The 19,206-nt window shown below is 36.7% G+C and overlaps 1 protein-coding gene across 1 annotated transcript in view; it reads right to left on the bottom strand.

Moving 5' to 3' along the window:
* The window catches only part of LOC145688226 (protein D2-like), a 186,900-nt gene extending 183,632 nt beyond the window's left edge, over positions 1-3,268 (bottom strand). The window contains exon 1 of the mRNA XM_081762140.1: positions 2,880-3,268. Within this exon, the coding sequence (XP_081618266.1) occupies positions 2,880-3,095 (216 nt within the window). The 5' untranslated portion in view covers positions 3,096-3,268. The remainder of the gene's footprint in view (positions 1-2,879) is intronic.
* Positions 3,269-19,206: the final 15,938 nt, after the last annotated feature.

The following is a 19,206-nucleotide window of genomic DNA, read 5'->3' as shown; positions in this document are numbered from 1 at the left end:
TTTTTTTTTAACACGAAATGCGAATAGCACACATTTGCACTTCGGATGATGAAAATGAAATCTATCAGTTTAACGTCCGATGATTATGCCTGTTAAGCTAAAGGAGACGAATGATTAACCCGCGTGAACGATAAAATTGGTGGAATGAGAATGTGGGAGTAAACGTGAGTAACCCAGGAAAAACCATGGATACGACGTTGTCCACCACAAACTTATTTGGCCGGGGATCGAATCAGAGTCCTACGCACCAGAGGTACCGGTAAGCGCTCTACAACTAAGCCATTGTGACCCCCTCCCCCCTGAGGAGGAATCCGTGCTTCTAAACTGCAAAGCACTACGTTGATCTATGATTTTTGCTGTAATGATAAATTATAAACTTGTCACGGTTCAAAATATCACGTAAGTATTTGAAAATTCTATTGAACAGTGAAATTTTATTTACTATGAACACTTTTATCATTACTATTATTTTGAACTAGTAGGCGTAAAATTACAAAAATCGGATATATATATATATATGGATTTACTTTTTTCAGGGAACACACATCTGTCACAAATCTATTCACATTCAGTTATTTTAGAGCAGGAGTGGTGAAGGGAAAAAGGCGCACAATAATGTCTATAGTAGCATGTCATTTAGAATCATCCCCCCCCCCCCCCCAAAAAAAAATATTAAATCGAGGTGACATATGTTGCTTCAAATGAGCAATTAGTGTCCCGATGTACATCGTATGACACATAAAATACATACGTCCGCAATGGCTGTGGTACAGTCCTCACTTCTGATACGTTGGACCAGATTCGGCCTCAGTCCGCACTAAACGGACTTCGTAGTGGGCAAACACTGTCTGCTAGGGTTTTCTCGGAGTTTTTTTTTTTTTATTTCACTTTTGTCATTCCACCACTATCATCCGCCTCATCATCACAGTCTTCCTTTGCCTGTGCATAATCATGGGACGTTCAACTTAAAAAAGAAAGTACAAAAATCATTTTCCTTTTAGACGTGATCTACGATTAGGCGTTCGAACCTGGGGCGAAGATTCTTCCAGTCCCCTCAATATTGTCGTTGAAGGGACTCATCCGTTCTTGTCCATGTTTCACTAGAGTTCTCGTGTTCTGATTTCTACAAATCAATTCTCCTGATTTCAAGTTTTAAAAAATAACTACTCTGATACATTTTCATTTTCAGAACATAGTATTCACCTCTTACTTATCTATTGCATATTATTTAAATAGTATTCGTGTTCCCAAACAACTAGTCTTTTTCAGACTTTTTGGCAAGAGAAAAGACAAACTGATCTGTGTATTTTTTGTCTTGCCCCAACTCTAATTATTTGCTGACTATTGAGCATTGTTGTTGAAGTCGACTGTATGTTGCCACTAACAAGAGTAGCTGTCAGAGCTACAATAAAAATGCAATATAAAACTCCTTTAAAAATGTAGTTCAAATAGAAGTACTGCAATACAAAAAATAAAAAGTAAATACAGATCATAAAAACACTAAAAAAAATATGGGCCTATAACAAGAATATAAGAAGACAGCAATATTAATCCCAAAATCAAGCAAGAAAAAAAAAATACCTCAGAGAACGTTAGCTGTTCCAATTTCACAAATAAAAGTAACAATGGAGTTACTATAAACCATTTTATCTTCAAAAAGCAACAAAAATAGTGCATTTTGAAACAGTTGTGAACATGTTTTCGAGTTGTACAAAGACCTAGGTAGCACACATACCTTTGGCGCGGGAGACTCGAGTTTAATACCGGTTTGAATTCATGTGCTTCAGATCTCATGTTAAGGTGTAAGTTCATGTCAAATAAAACCTCGGTGCTGAACATGACTCGAACTCCAAATCAACCCACAAAGGTTAAGACACTAAAGGGATAGTGAATATTAGAAGTTACTGAGAGTCCAAGGTCGTCATTTCAGACTTCGCTTGAGGGAGCAAGAGGGAGTTTCACGGTTTTGTGCTAGTATATTAGTAGTAGAAACTCGATTAAAGTGTATGTATTCCTCAAATTCTTGGGGGGGGAAGGCAATTGCCCCCTCTTGCCCTCCCTAAATGACGATCCTGACTCCAGGCACCATACCTTTCAATTAAAAAAATAATGTAATATAGAAATGAATAGCGTGAGCGTACGTACTTACTATAATCTTCCATAACAGAAGCACTTGGTCACCTCTACAGTAAACGAATACTGTATATGTACTTCTGTAAGGTATTTTAATTTACAAGTGATTTCAAATAGCACCCAGCCCAGAGCCTTGTTTCTCGCCAAAGTTCATTCTCTTGGCTCCCACAACTCTCGTGTCCCAAAATAAATTCCCACATACAATAATTCCAAGTAAAAATGGGAAATTGCCAATACAATGAGAGCTTTTAAGCAATTAGAAGTCGATTATATGCTAAAAGGCTGAATGAGTAATGTATCTCCATGCACACAATTGTAACAATTGTATACACGAAAGACCCGAGTTCTGGAAGCATTAAAAAATATTTTGACCTGTTTAGTTAAAGGGGTCCATCCTTATTTTCGAAAAATTATAAAAAATTCGCTTATTTTTGTTGAATATTAGGTTTAAGTTAGGTTACGCTTAGGCTAGCTACTTGCATACTTGTATTCATATTTCATGTGCGCTTCCGGTAAGTGCATATAGACTCTACACCATTTTGCATTTCTCATTTCTACAACATGTAGTACGATTCTTAAATGACACACAAATCAATTACAATTCCGTTACTTCATTTCTCCTACACTTTTTTTTCAACTTACTTTTGGACCCCTTCAAATAAACATAGCCCGTAATGAGCCTTGCACTTGCATGCCACGACAGTGAACTACATCAAATAGATCTTATAAATATGTAATATACTTACCGGATCAGCCTGAGTATATCGAACAGCAGGCTGAGTTTGAAACTTTCGTTTTTCGTCCAAAGTATTGCAATTCGAAGCTCCCACAGTTATATCTGGAAATGTTTCCGTAATAGAATTTGGTAGGTTACAGCCATTCCTCACATTGACAACACAGTCTGCTTGAACATAATGTACACAACATAAATACACAGCCACAAAAACCAATAGTGACTTCATGTTAATTTGACAGTATGAGCACAACGCGCAACGTCCTATTAAGAGCACTTCTTTACTGTAACCTGTTCTAAGTACAGTTAGTTCTTAATTGATGCACTCGCACTTTCTGACAATTTTTCTTGTTGACTTCGTCGTTGTGTTGTTATTTTGACGTTCGTGACGTATTGCAGAAACACTGCCACTGTTGCCAACTCGCCAGTGTGAAATGTCGCTAGTTTAGTACTCTAAAGTCGCTAGAAGTCGCTAAACGCCTTCTGACAAGTCGCTAGAAAAGTCGCTATACAATTTTACAAAGGAATTAAAATAATTTAAATATTTTTCATATAAAATGGAAGACTCGAGTACTTTTTCTTTTAAAAAAATTGCCATCTTGACAAAAATACTGCACTATGCGCTTTGAAGAATACAAAATTAATAAATATAGCACTGAAAGTTTGCAAATACTTAAAATTTTGGATCACTTTTCCCCATTCCCTCTTATTGAGTACGATTATCTTTTTGGGGGGGTTGGGGATTTCATGTTGCTTTCGTATTGGAACACTTCACCACTCACCCCACGAAATTTCTGTATAATTTATATTAAGAACAACCGCAGTTCAATTAATATATAAATCACACGCACTACACTGAACCAGAAAAGCACAATGTTCTCCAGCGTCACTGTCATTGTACGCACTGTGCAATGCAAGAGGTTACCAGGTATTACGCAACTAGTTAGATACGGGAAATTCCCGGATTTCCGAACCGCAGTGAAGAAGGGCATAATCCTCATAGCAGCCAGCGATGAATCCAACGTAGGTCGCTAATAGCATTAGTGCAACCGAGTGTGTAAAAGTAATTATTAGTATCACGAACTGCAAAATTTTGGATACTTTAATATAAATATAGAAAAAATATTTGAATTCCAAAATGTCGCTAGATTTGTCGCTAGGCGCTAAATAAAAAATTTTGTCGTTAGACACTTCCAAAAGTCGTTAGTTCTAGCGACAAAGTCGCTAAATTGGCAACACTGAACACTGCTGTTACTAACCAATTAGAAGCGTTGACTAAATCCGTCTGCATGCCACCTTCACCGTGTACGAATCACGTGTTACAGGAGTTACGATGCTTGACGGAAGTATTAGAAGAGATTCAGTGACCTTCGTTCATTCGTTCAAGAGTCGTTCACTGCGTGATCGCTACTCTTCCTCATTTGTTCTTTCTTTCAATAATGAATTGAGAGCACGATGAGACGTTGTTATAGCTAGAACGTTACTTGAGGATTTTCTTAATACTTGCTGGCAAGTAATTAAAGCAAAAATATTTCATAAAGGTAATATAGCAGTTAAGGTTAAAGTGAACAACAATTCATCGCTCAAGGATAGCAAAAGAGGAAAAGTCAGCTTAATCAAGAGACAAATATAACGCCGTTAATACAAAATCAACATTATTTCATTTTACGGGTAAGCAGGGCGCGAATTACCGGGGGGATGAGGGGGACTTCCCCCTCAATCACATTTTGTTCCCCCCTCAAAGAAGTCAGCTGAAGTATCCCCACCGGGGATGCTCGCTTCCCCCCTCCCAAACTATGCTTAGTATAACGCCAAATTTCACTAATTTTTGTCATTTCTTGTAAGTTTAATCTTCTAGCTATATTTCGAAATGAGCGATGCAAACTATTCACTTTTTGTCATTTCTGATTTCCACACTATTTTCACCATTGTTTAGTTGAACTCATGCCCTTCAGTTCGTCGTCGTTCGTGATTTTGAATGATGTACTAATTGCATTTAACAAAACCACATATTGATTTACAAATGCTCTTAGCGGATGGCCAAGAAGAAGTAAACAAATAGCTTCTTCCACCATACTTAGCGAAGTTCGGATATGTCATATTCATTCTCTACATTTGTATCGATTGTCATCTTATTTTTTATTTTTGTTACATTTTTTTTATTTTCCAGTGTGTTCTTTGTTAGCACATGGTCCTCATTCCCTAGTAGTTTGTGTGTATGCAACTCAAAAGTTGCGTTTAATTTATGGTAATTAGCATAGTAATCACTGCCTTTTATAGCTTACGGAAATGAACTTTTGAAACTGTACTTAAAATCTGGGATATATTCTCTCGTCGCTATATGTTAACATACATGCTGGGAATGCGCCCCTAGTAAGCAGACATGTTATGGGGCGTTTACACTTAGTCGATTTGCGTTCGATTCAGTTGAATTGACGTCACTTTCAACTTAATCGACCGTGTAAACGGGACTTCAACTTAATCGCTTGTTGATCGAAGGCGACTAATCGACTGGCAACTGAATTAAAAGACGTTCTATTTTCTGTGGTTGAAATAATTGAACACATCCATTGATCTGATTCGGCCTAGTTGCTTCGATTTAGTGGGAAATGCAGCGAGTCGATTTAGTCGTGCGACTAAATCGACCAAGTGTAAACGCCCCATAAGGGCGAGTAAGTGCATAATTGAAGATTTGTTTCAGCATTTGCTAATACGACTAGTTCTCCATGTCTGTATAAGCACTTCAACTGGAGCGGGCTTTTTCCATCTTTCTTTTCGCTGTACAGTTTGCTGTCCACGCCAATAATGTTGTCTGGAAAACTTCAATGTAATGTTTTACTTTATTTGAATAACGTAACACATAGTGAATCAACTCATCTGTAACCTAACAGTAAAGTAATTGTAAGTGTTGACTCCTTGAGCTGTCACGGAATGGATATTAAAAAATGAAAAGCGCAGCTTTAGCGGGGAGTAGGAGCGCAAGCTCGAAATTTGAATTGAGATTTTTCAAATATTTGGCCTTCGATTTGACTTTGATGCCAGATATCGGGTCCAACAACAATCTTTTTCTTATATGATAGGCTAATACCTAGATTTTTTTTAAAAAAAGTAAGTCCGGTTTAACTGATAATTATAGTGGTTTTTATAATACTGAAGTATATATATATATATATATATATATATATATATATATATATATATATATATATATATATATATATTGCAAGCTGTATATAATAACGCGAAATGGAAGATTTCAATATGAGTAGAAAAATTAACATATGCTTGTGATCATGGCTATCGCTCGGGCCGAATTATTAAGTAAATGAACCTTAGGGCACAAGAGTGAGTACATTTAAACACGTTCAGGAAGATTAGGTGTGGTGTGTGCATGTCAGACAATTTATACGGTACTTACATAGTTATTGTCAGTAGATTTATTGAATAAATAAATCTCTTACTTACTAAAGATGTCATATTTATGTGTGGGGGGAGTAAGACTTTATTGTCTCATTTTGAAGTATTGCACCTTCAGACTTTACATCCTGTTGGCCTAATTTTATCCCCCCCAATATAGATTATCTAATTCGCACACTGCGGGTAAGTGTTGGGATACAAGGTCAGTTGATCCCAAGCATTTCATAAAGATGTCTTTCATTTTTACTTTCGAGTTGCGACAGGAGAGAAAACAACATGGTGATCGTGATAAAAAAAAAAAAAAAATAGAATTCGAGATTTCAACGGACTACCGAAAAAGTGATTTTTCGATGTTTGTCCGGTCGGTCTGATGTACATTCGCCTAGAGGCCACACCAATCAAGTATCAAGAACAAAATTTTAACTTTTTTTTTTTTTTTTTGTACGATTCTTCAAGGGAAGGTGAGTCCAAATTTTCTTTCTATCTCCAAAAATAAGGTAATTTACTGAGGGGTGAAAACTTTAAAAAAAAAATGACCTCGAAAATGACTAGCTATAACGATTTTGTTTGTTTTCAAAAATCAATATTTTATAATCAATCCGATATTATTGTATAAGTGGTTCTCTAGGAAAAATCATATTTACTCTTAAGGATGAAGTCCTTTTGGGAATGGCGATTTTCTCAGAAATGGTTCAGGTGTTCATATATAAATGTTTTATTATGAAACCTACAATATTGTGTAAATTATTTCTCATTGAAAAAAAAAATCAAAAGGGGTAGTTTACTTTTAGGAGCGTTTTTATTTTTGGGACGGTTTTCTCAAAAACGATTCAGACAATCTTGTATATTTTTCATAAATAAATGTTTCATTAAGAAACCTATTATTTTTCAGTAGAAATTTAAAAAAGCACAAGGTATGGTTTATTCTTGGAGGTTAATACTTTCTCAGACAATTTGTTCAAAAATTGTTCAGTTGATTTGACCTTGTTTCATTAATATAAACTTAATTGATAATTCTAGATGGCGTAAATCATTTTGTATGAAAAAACTGCAAGCAGTAGTGTACTCCTAAGGGTTCAAGAATAATTTTACAATTTGTACATTTCATAAATAAACTTTTTTCTAACAACCCTACAAGATGGCATGAATAATTTCTAATGAGAAAATCCACATGGGACACTACTATTGGAAGTGTTTTTTCTTTCTTTTCCTTTTTTTTCTTCGGTACAGTTTCCGTTTCCCTAATAACTACAATATGATATGATCAATGTAAGAAGTGAGAGCAAGAAAGTTTAATGTAGTCACCCGTACCTTTTATCTCAGCTAGGCCTATCTGTACAGATTTCAGCAGCAAATCATCATTAGTGGTTTATGAGATGTGTAGCCCTTATATTTCAGAACTTCGATATTTTGAACGCGAATGAACGCGTAAACGAATGTTTATTCTGTGTTAATTAATTCAGTGTGAATCATATATGAATCATACTATAGCAGTGTTTCTCAACCTATTCCTATCACGACCCCTATTTTATCACCTCTTGCCAGCGACCTCCTTGTAATTACTGGTATGTAATAAGCTTGTGTGGGATTTTTATTAAACCTATCGCGGAAATCTCACGATATCCATCTACGTATTTCTATAATAGTAGAATCCATTTCTTGTATGTAGTGGATACAGTAACTTCCCTAAAAGCGAATGGATTAAAACCAAATTTCGTCATTCATATTACAAATATCGAATCCGATCCATCATACTGTTCCAAAATGAAGGCCGTTTGAAAATTTTAAAACCTCATAACTCAGTTAATTTTGGGTCATATGATAAAAAATAAAGTGATTTGTAAATTTGGTTAAAAAAACTTCGGACGTTGTTTAAAATGGTATTGAGCATTTTAATTTTCGAGAGACCGCCACTTTGAAAGTGCATTTGGTATAGTGTTGTGTATGTGATCAGTATCACCAAAAACTGTTAAAAACACCATGCTTATATTTAAAATTTAGGAGACAAATAAAATCCTACCAAAAATTTACCTTCATTGGCCAGCTTGCTGGAAAAAAGACTATTCGCTCACACACATGCATGTACAATTCTGCAAACAACAAAGGATCCTAAAGAAAATCTTTTGTTGTTCTACTTGTTGTTCTTAACAGTATGTATAAAAATAAATATTTGCCTATCAAAACAAAAATTAAAATAATATTTAAAAATATTTTCTGATATTACATTCTAATTATATTTGTCTCTTTCGCTTATCTTCGCGACCCCCAGGTTGAGAAGCCCTGTACTATCGTAATACTTAGGGTCGCAACTTTCTGCTTTGAGAGGGGATATTAAGGTTCCTCAATTAAGTTCTGAGGCTAATCAAGACGCCGAAAATGATGATGAACGAAATGGTATAATGATGAAAGGAAGGTAATGGGAGAATCTCGAGAAAACATACATCTGGTGTTTGTCCACCAGAAAGACACATAATGTGAGCTTGGATTAAACAAGAGTCGCCCACATCGGAGATCTCTGTGATCTACCGGGCAAAGAATCACAACTAAAGAAGCAGACCAAGCACTTGGCTCAGGCATCGAGGTCTGGACCCCGTTCCGTATCGATTTTCGTAAAATTAGTGGACCGCAACAGAACGTTAAATATGCGTTAAGAACATTTGGTGATGAGTTTATGAAAAAATAAAAGAATAGTTGATTCCAAAATGCAAAATTTGCATCACTGACGTCATATCGCAAAATCAGGATGTGTTATCTAATATCGCAAACAGGTACTATGCTGGAATTTATTTCGGGAGGGTTTCAAAGCTTTTGGAGGGTTTCAAATTCAATATGAGAATAAATTACATCAAAATTTGTAAAATGACCGCTAAAATTAGACTAAATTTTCAGAAAAGTCGGGATTTTGGGGAGGTCTGTACCTCAAAATTCACCCCTGTGTACGTCTCAGCAAACTCAAAAGGAAATTTTGAATTGCGTTGGCGCAAATCAATACGGAAAGAGGCCCTTGATGTGTAACAGTTCATTAATATGTGTAGCATTAAGAGAAATCAATATTTTAATGTGGCACACTCTATCTTACAAAATGGCATATACGAACCCACTAGATAGATACAAGGTTCTGTCGGAAGAATTTTTCATTCGAACGAAATTCCTGAATAATTTTAGATGTGTTTCTTTTAATTACAAGGAATTGACAACACACCTGAACTAAAAGTAAAAGGGATTATTATTATTGTTAATTAAAAACAAAATAATGGTTCCTGGTTTGAGAATGTTAATATTGTTCAAGTTTGGTATTAGTGTATCAACAATTTAATTAAGAGTCCAAAACTTGTTTTGGCAATCAGCCTAGCCTACCATTTCGGCTCTGATAAATCTTTTAGAATATATTGTAACTAAAAAAAAAATATGTAATCTGAGTCCGGCAGCCATCCCAACTTGCGAAAGTAGAGCTGTAACAAATCAGGTACCGGTGTTGGAGTGCAAGCTGAAAGTCTTTTCAGTTATAGGTTCACTATTATGACTGTGGGACTGATAGAATTTGAGTAGGATCCAGTTGAAAACGAAGAACAGGAAGCTTTTGATTCAGGGGCGTCATTTCAGACTTCGCTTAGCACCACTGACATAATTTTGCACTAGTATATTAGTAGAGAATCTATTAAAGTATATGTATTCCTCAAACTCTTGGGGAGCAATATCCCCCCTCCTGCCCTCTCTAAATGACGCCCCTGTTTTGATTGAGTTAAGGAAGATCTTGCCATCTGAGTTGTTGATCCGCAGCATTAAAGCCTTCGTAGCAGAGTTATGCTGCACTGACAAGGCAACATCTTATATTGCTAGTAGCATTGCCCAATCAAACAATGCGCAATCGATAGAGGAGTGAAGAAACGTGAGAAATTCAAAGTTTTACGGGCCGACACCCAGAAACACAGGAGAGACAGAGGAAAGAAGGACCTAGAATCATGTAAAGATAGCAATGCAAAAGATACACTGACACAGAAAGAACTTCAAATTGATTAAAGTACCGTAATCAAAATTGCATTTATTCAACAATATAGTAAGCAAACATTGTACCCACAGACATGCTCAATAACATCATATATAATGCAGTGTTGCCAACACAGCACAAAGTTAAGTTTTTGTTAAATGGCACGGAACACAAATTATAGCATCTAGCAAATCTAATTATGAGTAGAACCATATCTGTGAAGTTTTGATGTACAGTGTTGCCAATGTTTGAGGATAGGCCTATATGATTTTCCTATATGAATTTTGGAAGTAGAAGAGTACATATAGTGCACGATTCGAACTAGTTAAAACCAAAATATGAGACCACATACAAGAATATAATCACTGAAGTATGAAAATAGGGAACGAAGCACAGTGTCGAAGCAGTTTTGCCCAAGTGAAAAATCAGAATAGCATCAAACACGACACACAAAACTGAAATGATGCATGCACTTGGATTGACAATTGGTTAACAGGCTCTTTTCTGATGCACGTAATATTGTATGACCTCACACATTATTGGTTTTGTTATAATTTGTGTTCCGTGCCATTTAACAAAATTTCATTTTGTGCTCCGTTGGCAACACTGCATTACATATGATGTTATTGAGCATGTCTGTGGGTACAATGTTTGCTTACTATACTTTTGTGTAAATGTCATTTTGATTACTTTAATCATTTTGAAGTTCTCTCTGTCAGTGTATCTTTTGCATTGCTATCTTCACATGATTCTAGATTCTTCTTTCCTCTGTATCTCCTGTGTTTCTGGGTGTCGCCCCATAAAACTTTGGATTTCTCACTTTTCTCCACTCCTTTATCGATTTCACGTTGTTTGCTTGGGTAATGCTTCTATCAATATGAGATATTCCCTTGTGAGAAGATTCCTGTAATTTTTCAATTTCTGAGGGATTTCTTCACCTTCTTTTCTCGAATCTTCTGGGATTTGTTACTAAATATTAGATGAGATAGAGAAGCAGGCTTTCTTCTTTTTAAGAGAATCCTTAGCTTAAAAGATTTTGTACAAGGGCGCTCAAAAAAGTGTAAATTCAATTCACATCCTGTAATCAGTCAGAATCAATTTGTAATTTAAAATACTATGCAATCTCAATCTGGTATGACTCCTCTGATCAAATTCTAGAACGTGAATTAAAAAAAAAAAAAAGCTACGAGTCCATTTCTTCCGCTCAGTATATTTTGTATTTTCTCTTATGCTTCTTTGGTATGTCTGTCTTTGAAGATTTTCATAGAGCACGCGCATAGAAGAATTTTTTTAGAGCATGCATGAGTGACCAATTATTCTTTTAAAACGAATATTCTTATCCTACCTAATACAATCCTGAACATTTCTTCGCAAAACAGTATTATCATTAAACAAAATTAAAATATACATCCTCTACGACAGCGTTTCCCAACCGGTGTGCCATGGCACACTGGTGTGCCGCGAATGGGCCGCTGGCGTGCCGCGAGGAAATGAAAACGAAATTATTAAGTATATAGCAACCACATTACAATACAGGAAAAATGTGTATTTGTATTTCACATTACTATGAACCTCTACAATGGAAAAAAATACTGTAATTGTAATATATTATTGAATATACATACATTTCTACTACACAGATTGTATTTCGAAAACAGAATTTTATTAATATTTAAAAATTGTGACGTATGTTAACCATGTTAATAAATTATAAGTTTCACATTGTATTACTTGTCTGTACATTTTTAATCTTCAAAAAAAGTACTGTATTGATTATCATTGTTATGACCATTATTGCTTCTTTATTGTTATAGGTAATTTGGTAACTTGAAATTTTAAAATCTCATTCTACCCTTTCGACAAAGCAAACACTCATACAAATTACCTCCATCTGTTTTAAAAGTACAAGAGATTTGTTTGTTCGTTTGTTATTTAGTGATCTTCCTTAGTGAAAGGTTGGATACAGTCTTCAAAAAGAAAGTGTATTTTTAAAAGCCTGAGTCCTATATTTCATTGGAATTGTTTTCAATTTTTGAACTAGAATGAAAAATAAATATACTGATTTACGGTGGGGAGAAACCAGTGATCGAGCTTTTTTTCTCTGTGAGAAGGAGGTCAGTAATCACAGAAAAAATTACGACTGTATTTTCTATTTACTACTACTACTAATAATAATATCTATGAGTGTGCCGCGATAATTCAAGTTCCACCCGCAGTGTGCCGCAAGTTGAAAAAGGTTGGGAAACGCTGCTCTACGAACTTCCTATGTTTTTACGTTATTATGATTCTTATCTCAGTTTGGTGGATCTTGATAATACTAGTTGCTCCCCCATGCCTTCGGCTCGTCTGCAAATTGCCTCTACGCTAGTGCCATCTCCTGGCGTCAGGTAAGAGCCAGCACAGCTAACGACAACGATTAGCCTGACTGTGAACTATTAAGAGCGTGACGGAAAGACTGAAATGTTTTTGCATTATATGACCAAATGGGGTGCGGCTCGCGAGTATATTTCGTCTGGCCCGTGAATAAAAAAGAAAAATGTAAAATTTGTTCCGTTTTTCTAACTCCAAGCGCATCAGCAAGTATGCAACTGTCTCTCTTAATATACCTGAAACGGGACTCGATTTTAAAACGTGAAAATATTTTCTTAACATTTTGGTAACCAAGTCCATTGTTCAAGGTTAGGTCGTTACTACTAAAACTTGCGTCCTATTCCAGTTTACAAACACATACATGAAATCTTGTTATATGGACTTCTTAAACAGGAAATGCACTCCTAAAGTACCTTATGAATACCTAATAGTAAGAGTTGCCTTTTATTTTTTATTGAATTTTTTTTCAAACATTAGATTAGTTTCAGTTGTAGTTTTTCTCTTATGCGATATGTAAAACAATACTTGAGGTCCAAAGCGCCTTCGTGGGAGACCCGGGTTCGATTCCCGACAGGAGCTCATCTGGTTCGGTATAGCCTCGCTGCTGTACGGGACGTTAAACTCAAAATCAAGTCAACTCAACTCAATACTGGAGGTCCACAATGCCAACGTTCAATCTAGCCATAATATCCATCGGGAAAGAGCGAGAACAGATAAAACATCTACAGGACGCATGAAAAATTGTAATTTCATGATATACTTATGACAGTCTGAGTTCTGACTGGTCTCCAGTTTTTACCTTCTAGATCTGCCGCTGTGTACAGGTCGTGGTTTCTCTTTCCAAATTTATATATGGAACAATTATTTAAGAAAAAAAATAGAAAGAAATACAATATTCATAAAAGAAAAAATGTCAATAAAAACTTACAAGGAAACGTCACGTTTGGTTGAATCGAGTTGCTGCCCGAGAAGTATGTGATAGAGTAGTACTAAGTGTGCTCAATATGTCAGGGAAGTTTTAGGTGCAAAGCTCAATGGCTTTAGGAGATACAGCCACTAGAACGTCACATAGAAGTACGTGTTATAGTCGTAATACATAGTCCAAAACATAAGAGAGAAGTCTTATACCTATTATTTCCTCTAAACTAGATTATGTTTGTGTTTCCAGCATATTTACGTGATGAAACACAAGAGAAAAGTTGTTTGTTTTGCACATTCGAAGCGGTTTTGCTATTGCATAGAAAAGTTACCAATTCCTACAATCAATATGCAATTCAGAAAAGAGTGCATGCCTCGCACGAATACTCTCCTCACGGTGAGCACACCTGACAAACGCAATCAGGTCGCACTTGAAACATTTGTTGTTCACAATTCCGTCAAAGCAGTGACCGTAAGTAACGATCCAACTTTCAGGCTGCTCATCCAAGTATCCAGTCTTATGGAAAACGAATCGAATCATGTTGTGAAAACGAGCAGCACTGAACTGGTAAATTGTGAACGACTGAAGTTGTATGACCCTGTCACGATGCCAAATATTCACTTTAGTTCCTGCTATTGCTGTATCAGTGATGAAGTGAACAAAGGCTTTGAATGTACGAAAAAAGTGAACATCCAGAGGCTGACTCCACCAGGTATCAGCCGCTTGATCAATGCAAAGCATTTTGGCACACACTGTGACGAAAGACTGTCGTCTTTGTTTGCAGAGCGTGAATCATATAGTAGCAGATGAAAATTTACAAGTGTCACTAAGAATTTATGTTGCACATTTTGTGAGTGTCGCATTACGCTGGTTCAGATTACACCTTAAACTGTTGGTCCGTCTCTTATAGACTCGCTACTGAAAAGTGACCCTAAACCTCAACATACAACATTTTTGAGAGTGTTTTGGATAATTCGACGTCCAGCCATGTAACTCGTCCGTCTTAAAAATATCTAATTCTCCAGACGCTGACAATTTTTCTTAAAATTTGGGATGTTCCGGCTAAATCGGGACATTTTGCAACCCTAGTCACGAGAAGTAAGTAAATTCAATCCTCACCTCCAAAAGTGTTGTTAAACGTGGTCTCTTAAAAAAAAATAATAATAAAATAAAACTATAAGGTGAAAAAGCGTTTCTCTTTCTTGAAGATTAGAGTTGTATTTTTTTTCACTTATGCGTAATAAAGCCCATGAACTAATCTTCCTGTAAGGCAAAAACAATAAATGTTGTACCTTAAAGATGAAGTAGTCTATCATAAGACATTTTCACACGCCACCCACAATGAGCTGCGGCCTATGGTCCCTTTTGATGAACCTGTACCGTTAGCCTAATTGACTCTATGGCCTATGGAACCAGGCCCGTATCAAGGGGGTCTAGAGGGCCGCCCCCCTAAATTTTTACTGGTCCCTTAAAATTTTCACGGTGGGCTTGCAAATGAACTACAATATGGCTGGGTCGCCCCCCCCCCCTACATTTTTCGGCTGGCTATCGGCCTGTATAGAACCCTGAGGTTTAATACCTTGCTCAAAAAAGCTCTTCATTGACTTCTGTCCTTAGTCAACTGGATCCAGTTTCCAATTTGTACTCTTATTTCTGTAAGATCCATCTTAATATTATCCTCCCATCTGCGCCTAGGTCTTCCTAATGGACGTTTTCCGATTGGATTTCCAGTTAAAACTTTGAAAGTGTTTCTACTTTCTTCCACTCTGGCTACATGACCTACCTACCTAGACTTGATGACCCTAACAATGTTTGGTTATAAATTATGCTGTTCCTCGTTATGAAGTTTCCGCCATTCCCCATTCTCGTTCCTCTTGTTTTCAAATATTCGTCTCAGTATTTTATTATCAAATATTTTCAGTCTGCTTTCTTTCCTCAAGTAAGCGACCGTATTTCGCAACCATACAGCACAATTGGGACGATTATCCCTTTAGACCCTATATATTTTAAAGCTTCAAATTAGAATTTGTGACGCAAGAAAATTTTGAGCTAAATAATAACATGAATTTCCTGCTTTCAGTCGACATTTAATTTCTTCGTGGATATGATTCTGGTATGTTAATATTGATCCTAGATATTGAAAGTATCTACGAGGGTAAGCCAATAACTAACTGCAATATTTTTCTATTCCTTTTCAGGTTGGCTCTATGACATTGTGTGCTCAACAGATGCTAGGTGTCAGGTTACAACGTAATCATATCAGTTCCCTTTGCGTTGTTAAAGTAAAGATGGCCGCGTTGCTTTCTGTGTGCACCACAGGAACAGCGACTGTCATTTTTGCGGGGGGGGGGAGTATGAGGGTGTGCTCGGAATAGAAGACTTTCAGCACAATACGAGTAGAATGTGATGCTACAGCAAAGTGTTTATCAGTGGATTGAACAATTCAAAAGTGGTCGAACGAGTCAGCTTTTCAAAAATGTGCCACTAATTTTTGTTGGCAATATCTAATGAACTGATCATCACAAAATAATTGATAACCTTACTAACTATATCTGCAAAATTTTGCTCTAGCATCAAATACCGTAGTTTTATTTTCGATTGGAGTGCTGTCAGTTATTAATGTTACAACATTTTCTCTTCCAATTATCTCCTCTCTTTATTTCTTTTTCCTTGCCTGATGGATGTTTTTCTGTCTTCTATTATTTTGTTCATGCTTTTCCTAGCAGATGATATTCCCGTAATTAATAACATAGTTCGTTATCAGGTACGGATGTAAGTAGATTCTCACCGTGTCCAAAAAGACCTTGCTTGACTTATCAACTTCAAAACATCAACTGGCATGTTATGTCTTCTTTCGTGCATTTACGATTTTACACATTCAAAAGTAATTTTTATCTATCTTCTGTCCCTGTATTCTTTGATGAACATACATCTAATTGCCGTATTACCAAGAATTCCGCTATCAAATGCAATTCATAAAAGAACAATACAATTATTGTAACTTCGTTCAATGTTAAGAAATGTCTTCAAATTTTTGTTGCTTATGAAACTTTCATGTAAGATTTATGAAAGGCAAGTTTTTTAATTCTGGTAAACTAGATAGTATATCAAATATGAACGTAAATCATTTTTAAAATAAAGTACTGTTTTTATCACGGGCACTAAAAAACATAATCAATATTTTGTTGTATGGATACTGCTGGTTCTGGAGTTCGTTCGTGACTAAGCGTACGCGCTTTTGGCGTGGGAGACCCGGGTTGGATTCCCGGCGGGAGCTCTCTTGGTTCGGATTCCAAGTTAATCAGTAGGTCCCGTTTGATATAGCCTCGCTGCTGAAAGGGACGTTAAACTCAAATTCAACTCAAGTACTGACTCTGTGGGGTAATAGGTAGATATTTTTAACACTACATTTTAAGGATTAGGAATAAGATTGTGCTTTCGACATCTATGACCATGTTAGCCTGTCACGTATGAGGGATGACGTGCCTCGGCGATCACACTATCCGAGGAAAGAGAAGGAATAAAGGATTGGGGAGGGAAGGAAGCGGCCTGAGACCTTTATGTTAGGTACCATCCCAGCATTTACCTGATATGAATGAGGAAAACCCAGGGAAACCTCAATCAGGATGGCTGACACGGAAAAGCTTTTACACTTTTTCGACCGAGTGCTCCCACCGGGAATCGAACCCGGAACCACTCGCACCAAAAGTGAGAGCGTTAGCAACTACACCACACGGGGCCACGACACTACATTTTAAGACGAAATGTTCAGGGTTTCAATAAGTATATATTTAATCATTATTTTTGATAGCAACGCAACGCAACTTTTGTTAAGAAACTTCTTAACAACGGTAGCTCTTGAGGGAACTGGCGGAGAAGGGAAAGGTATACACTAGAACTAGAAAGTTAGGTAAGTTTTTTTCCCTTGACCTGTAGCAATAAAATGTTAATTTTTACCAATGTGACCGTTGGTGAGTCTGAAAAAGTCTGTGTAGGATAGATAATCATAAAATGCAAAATTTGCATTACTAACTTATATCTCAAATTCACAAGATAAGTATGTAAACCGTTTATCGCAAATTTTGTTTTATCCAATACATGAAGGCACTATTTTATCAAATGTGTTTATGTTTAATATATAATATTCCATATTAGTTATTCTATACAGGTGTCTATTTGGCTCCTCTTCTCTAATGGAAGTCATATAACTTTCATAGCATTAATGAGAAGCGGCTTGTGTGAACAATCATATCGTTAAAAATTCAAGTTAAATTTAAAATAAATATATATTTACTTTTCAATTCTGAACCACGTGCATGGATCTTGTGCACTTTTAGCATGAACAAGTTAATAGAAGAAGCATCTAACTCCACTTACCTTGTTGTGAAGCTGATCTCCACGTCTCTTGTAAATACAACTATAGTCAGAAGCACGTGTTACGAACTACAGCATCATCGTTTACTATGATTGTTATTTATTGGTCTACTTAGCTGAATTGTTAGCGTACTCGATTTCGTAGCAAGGGCGCCCATGTTGTGGCTTCCAGAGGGGGGCAAGTATAAGAGACATTTCAAATATAGTTGCAAATTTTGCTGTAACTATTCTAACAATTTTATTGAGTTTTCGATCTTCCGAAGTATATTTCCTCTAGGGGGCGAGCGCCCCCTCTGGCCCCCCGATGGGCACCCTTGCTTCGTAATGTGTGATCCCTGGTTCTACTCCCAATTGGACCAACAATATTTTCTGGTATTGAACCCTCATCATGAAGAGTTGCGGTACTCCATGGTAGAGCACTTCCCTCTGGTGTATGGGGTTCCTGTTTGATCACAGCTCGCTCCAAGTAGCCTTGAGATAATCCATTGCCACCATTGCGTGAATTTTCTGGTGTTTTCCTTTCCCTCCCACTTCCTTCATTCCACCATTCCATTCATTATCATCACCTCCCAGCGGCGCAAATCAGTCTTCAACATTGGAGGGGACGGGTAGGACCGTTCCCATATTTTTTTAAAGCGCTGTTCAAAATATTTATGAAGTTGAAAAATAATGCTATGGAGGATCAGGGAAGCAGAGTTATCTTCAATATTGGGAGGTAGGCAGATTGGAGATTTATTCTGGGGGGGACACAATTTCATTTTACTTTCCATTGTGACAATCGGACACAAATTATCACATTTCTCCCCCAAAAAACACAGTTCAAATCAGATTACTGGAGGAACAGTCCCCCCAGATCCAAGATTGGAGCGGACATGTCCCCATCATCCCCCGGGATTTGTGCCAGTGTCACCTCTCTTAGCCTCCGAACATAATCGTGGGTCGTAAAACAGAAATATTTCATTTCATTTTTTCATCATCATGAGACAATTGGGAACTTGGTGAATTAAGAAGTAAATTTAGGTCCAGAAAGTCAAAAATAATGACATCTGAGAGCTGATACACTGACCACGCACCATCACATTGAGCGTGCCACATCTGGCTAGCTATATCTCTTCATGGATTGTAGCAGCAGTCAGTTGAGTGCTTCTTTCTATCTGTTAACTAATTTCATGAATATTTCAAACCCGTATGTCTACCGAGTACAGAAATAAAATACTTAACGTGTTATCGCAAGAGTACACGAAAGTCTGTCGGCCATGCGGCGAGCGTTTC

The sequence above is a fragment of the Thermobia domestica genome, chromosome 1, assembly GCF_964235325.1.
Source record: "Thermobia domestica chromosome 1, izTheDome1.hap1.1, whole genome shotgun sequence".
Lineage (NCBI taxonomy): Eukaryota > Metazoa > Arthropoda > Insecta > Zygentoma > Lepismatidae > Thermobia > Thermobia domestica.
This window is presented reverse-complemented; position numbering and strand designations above follow the sequence as displayed.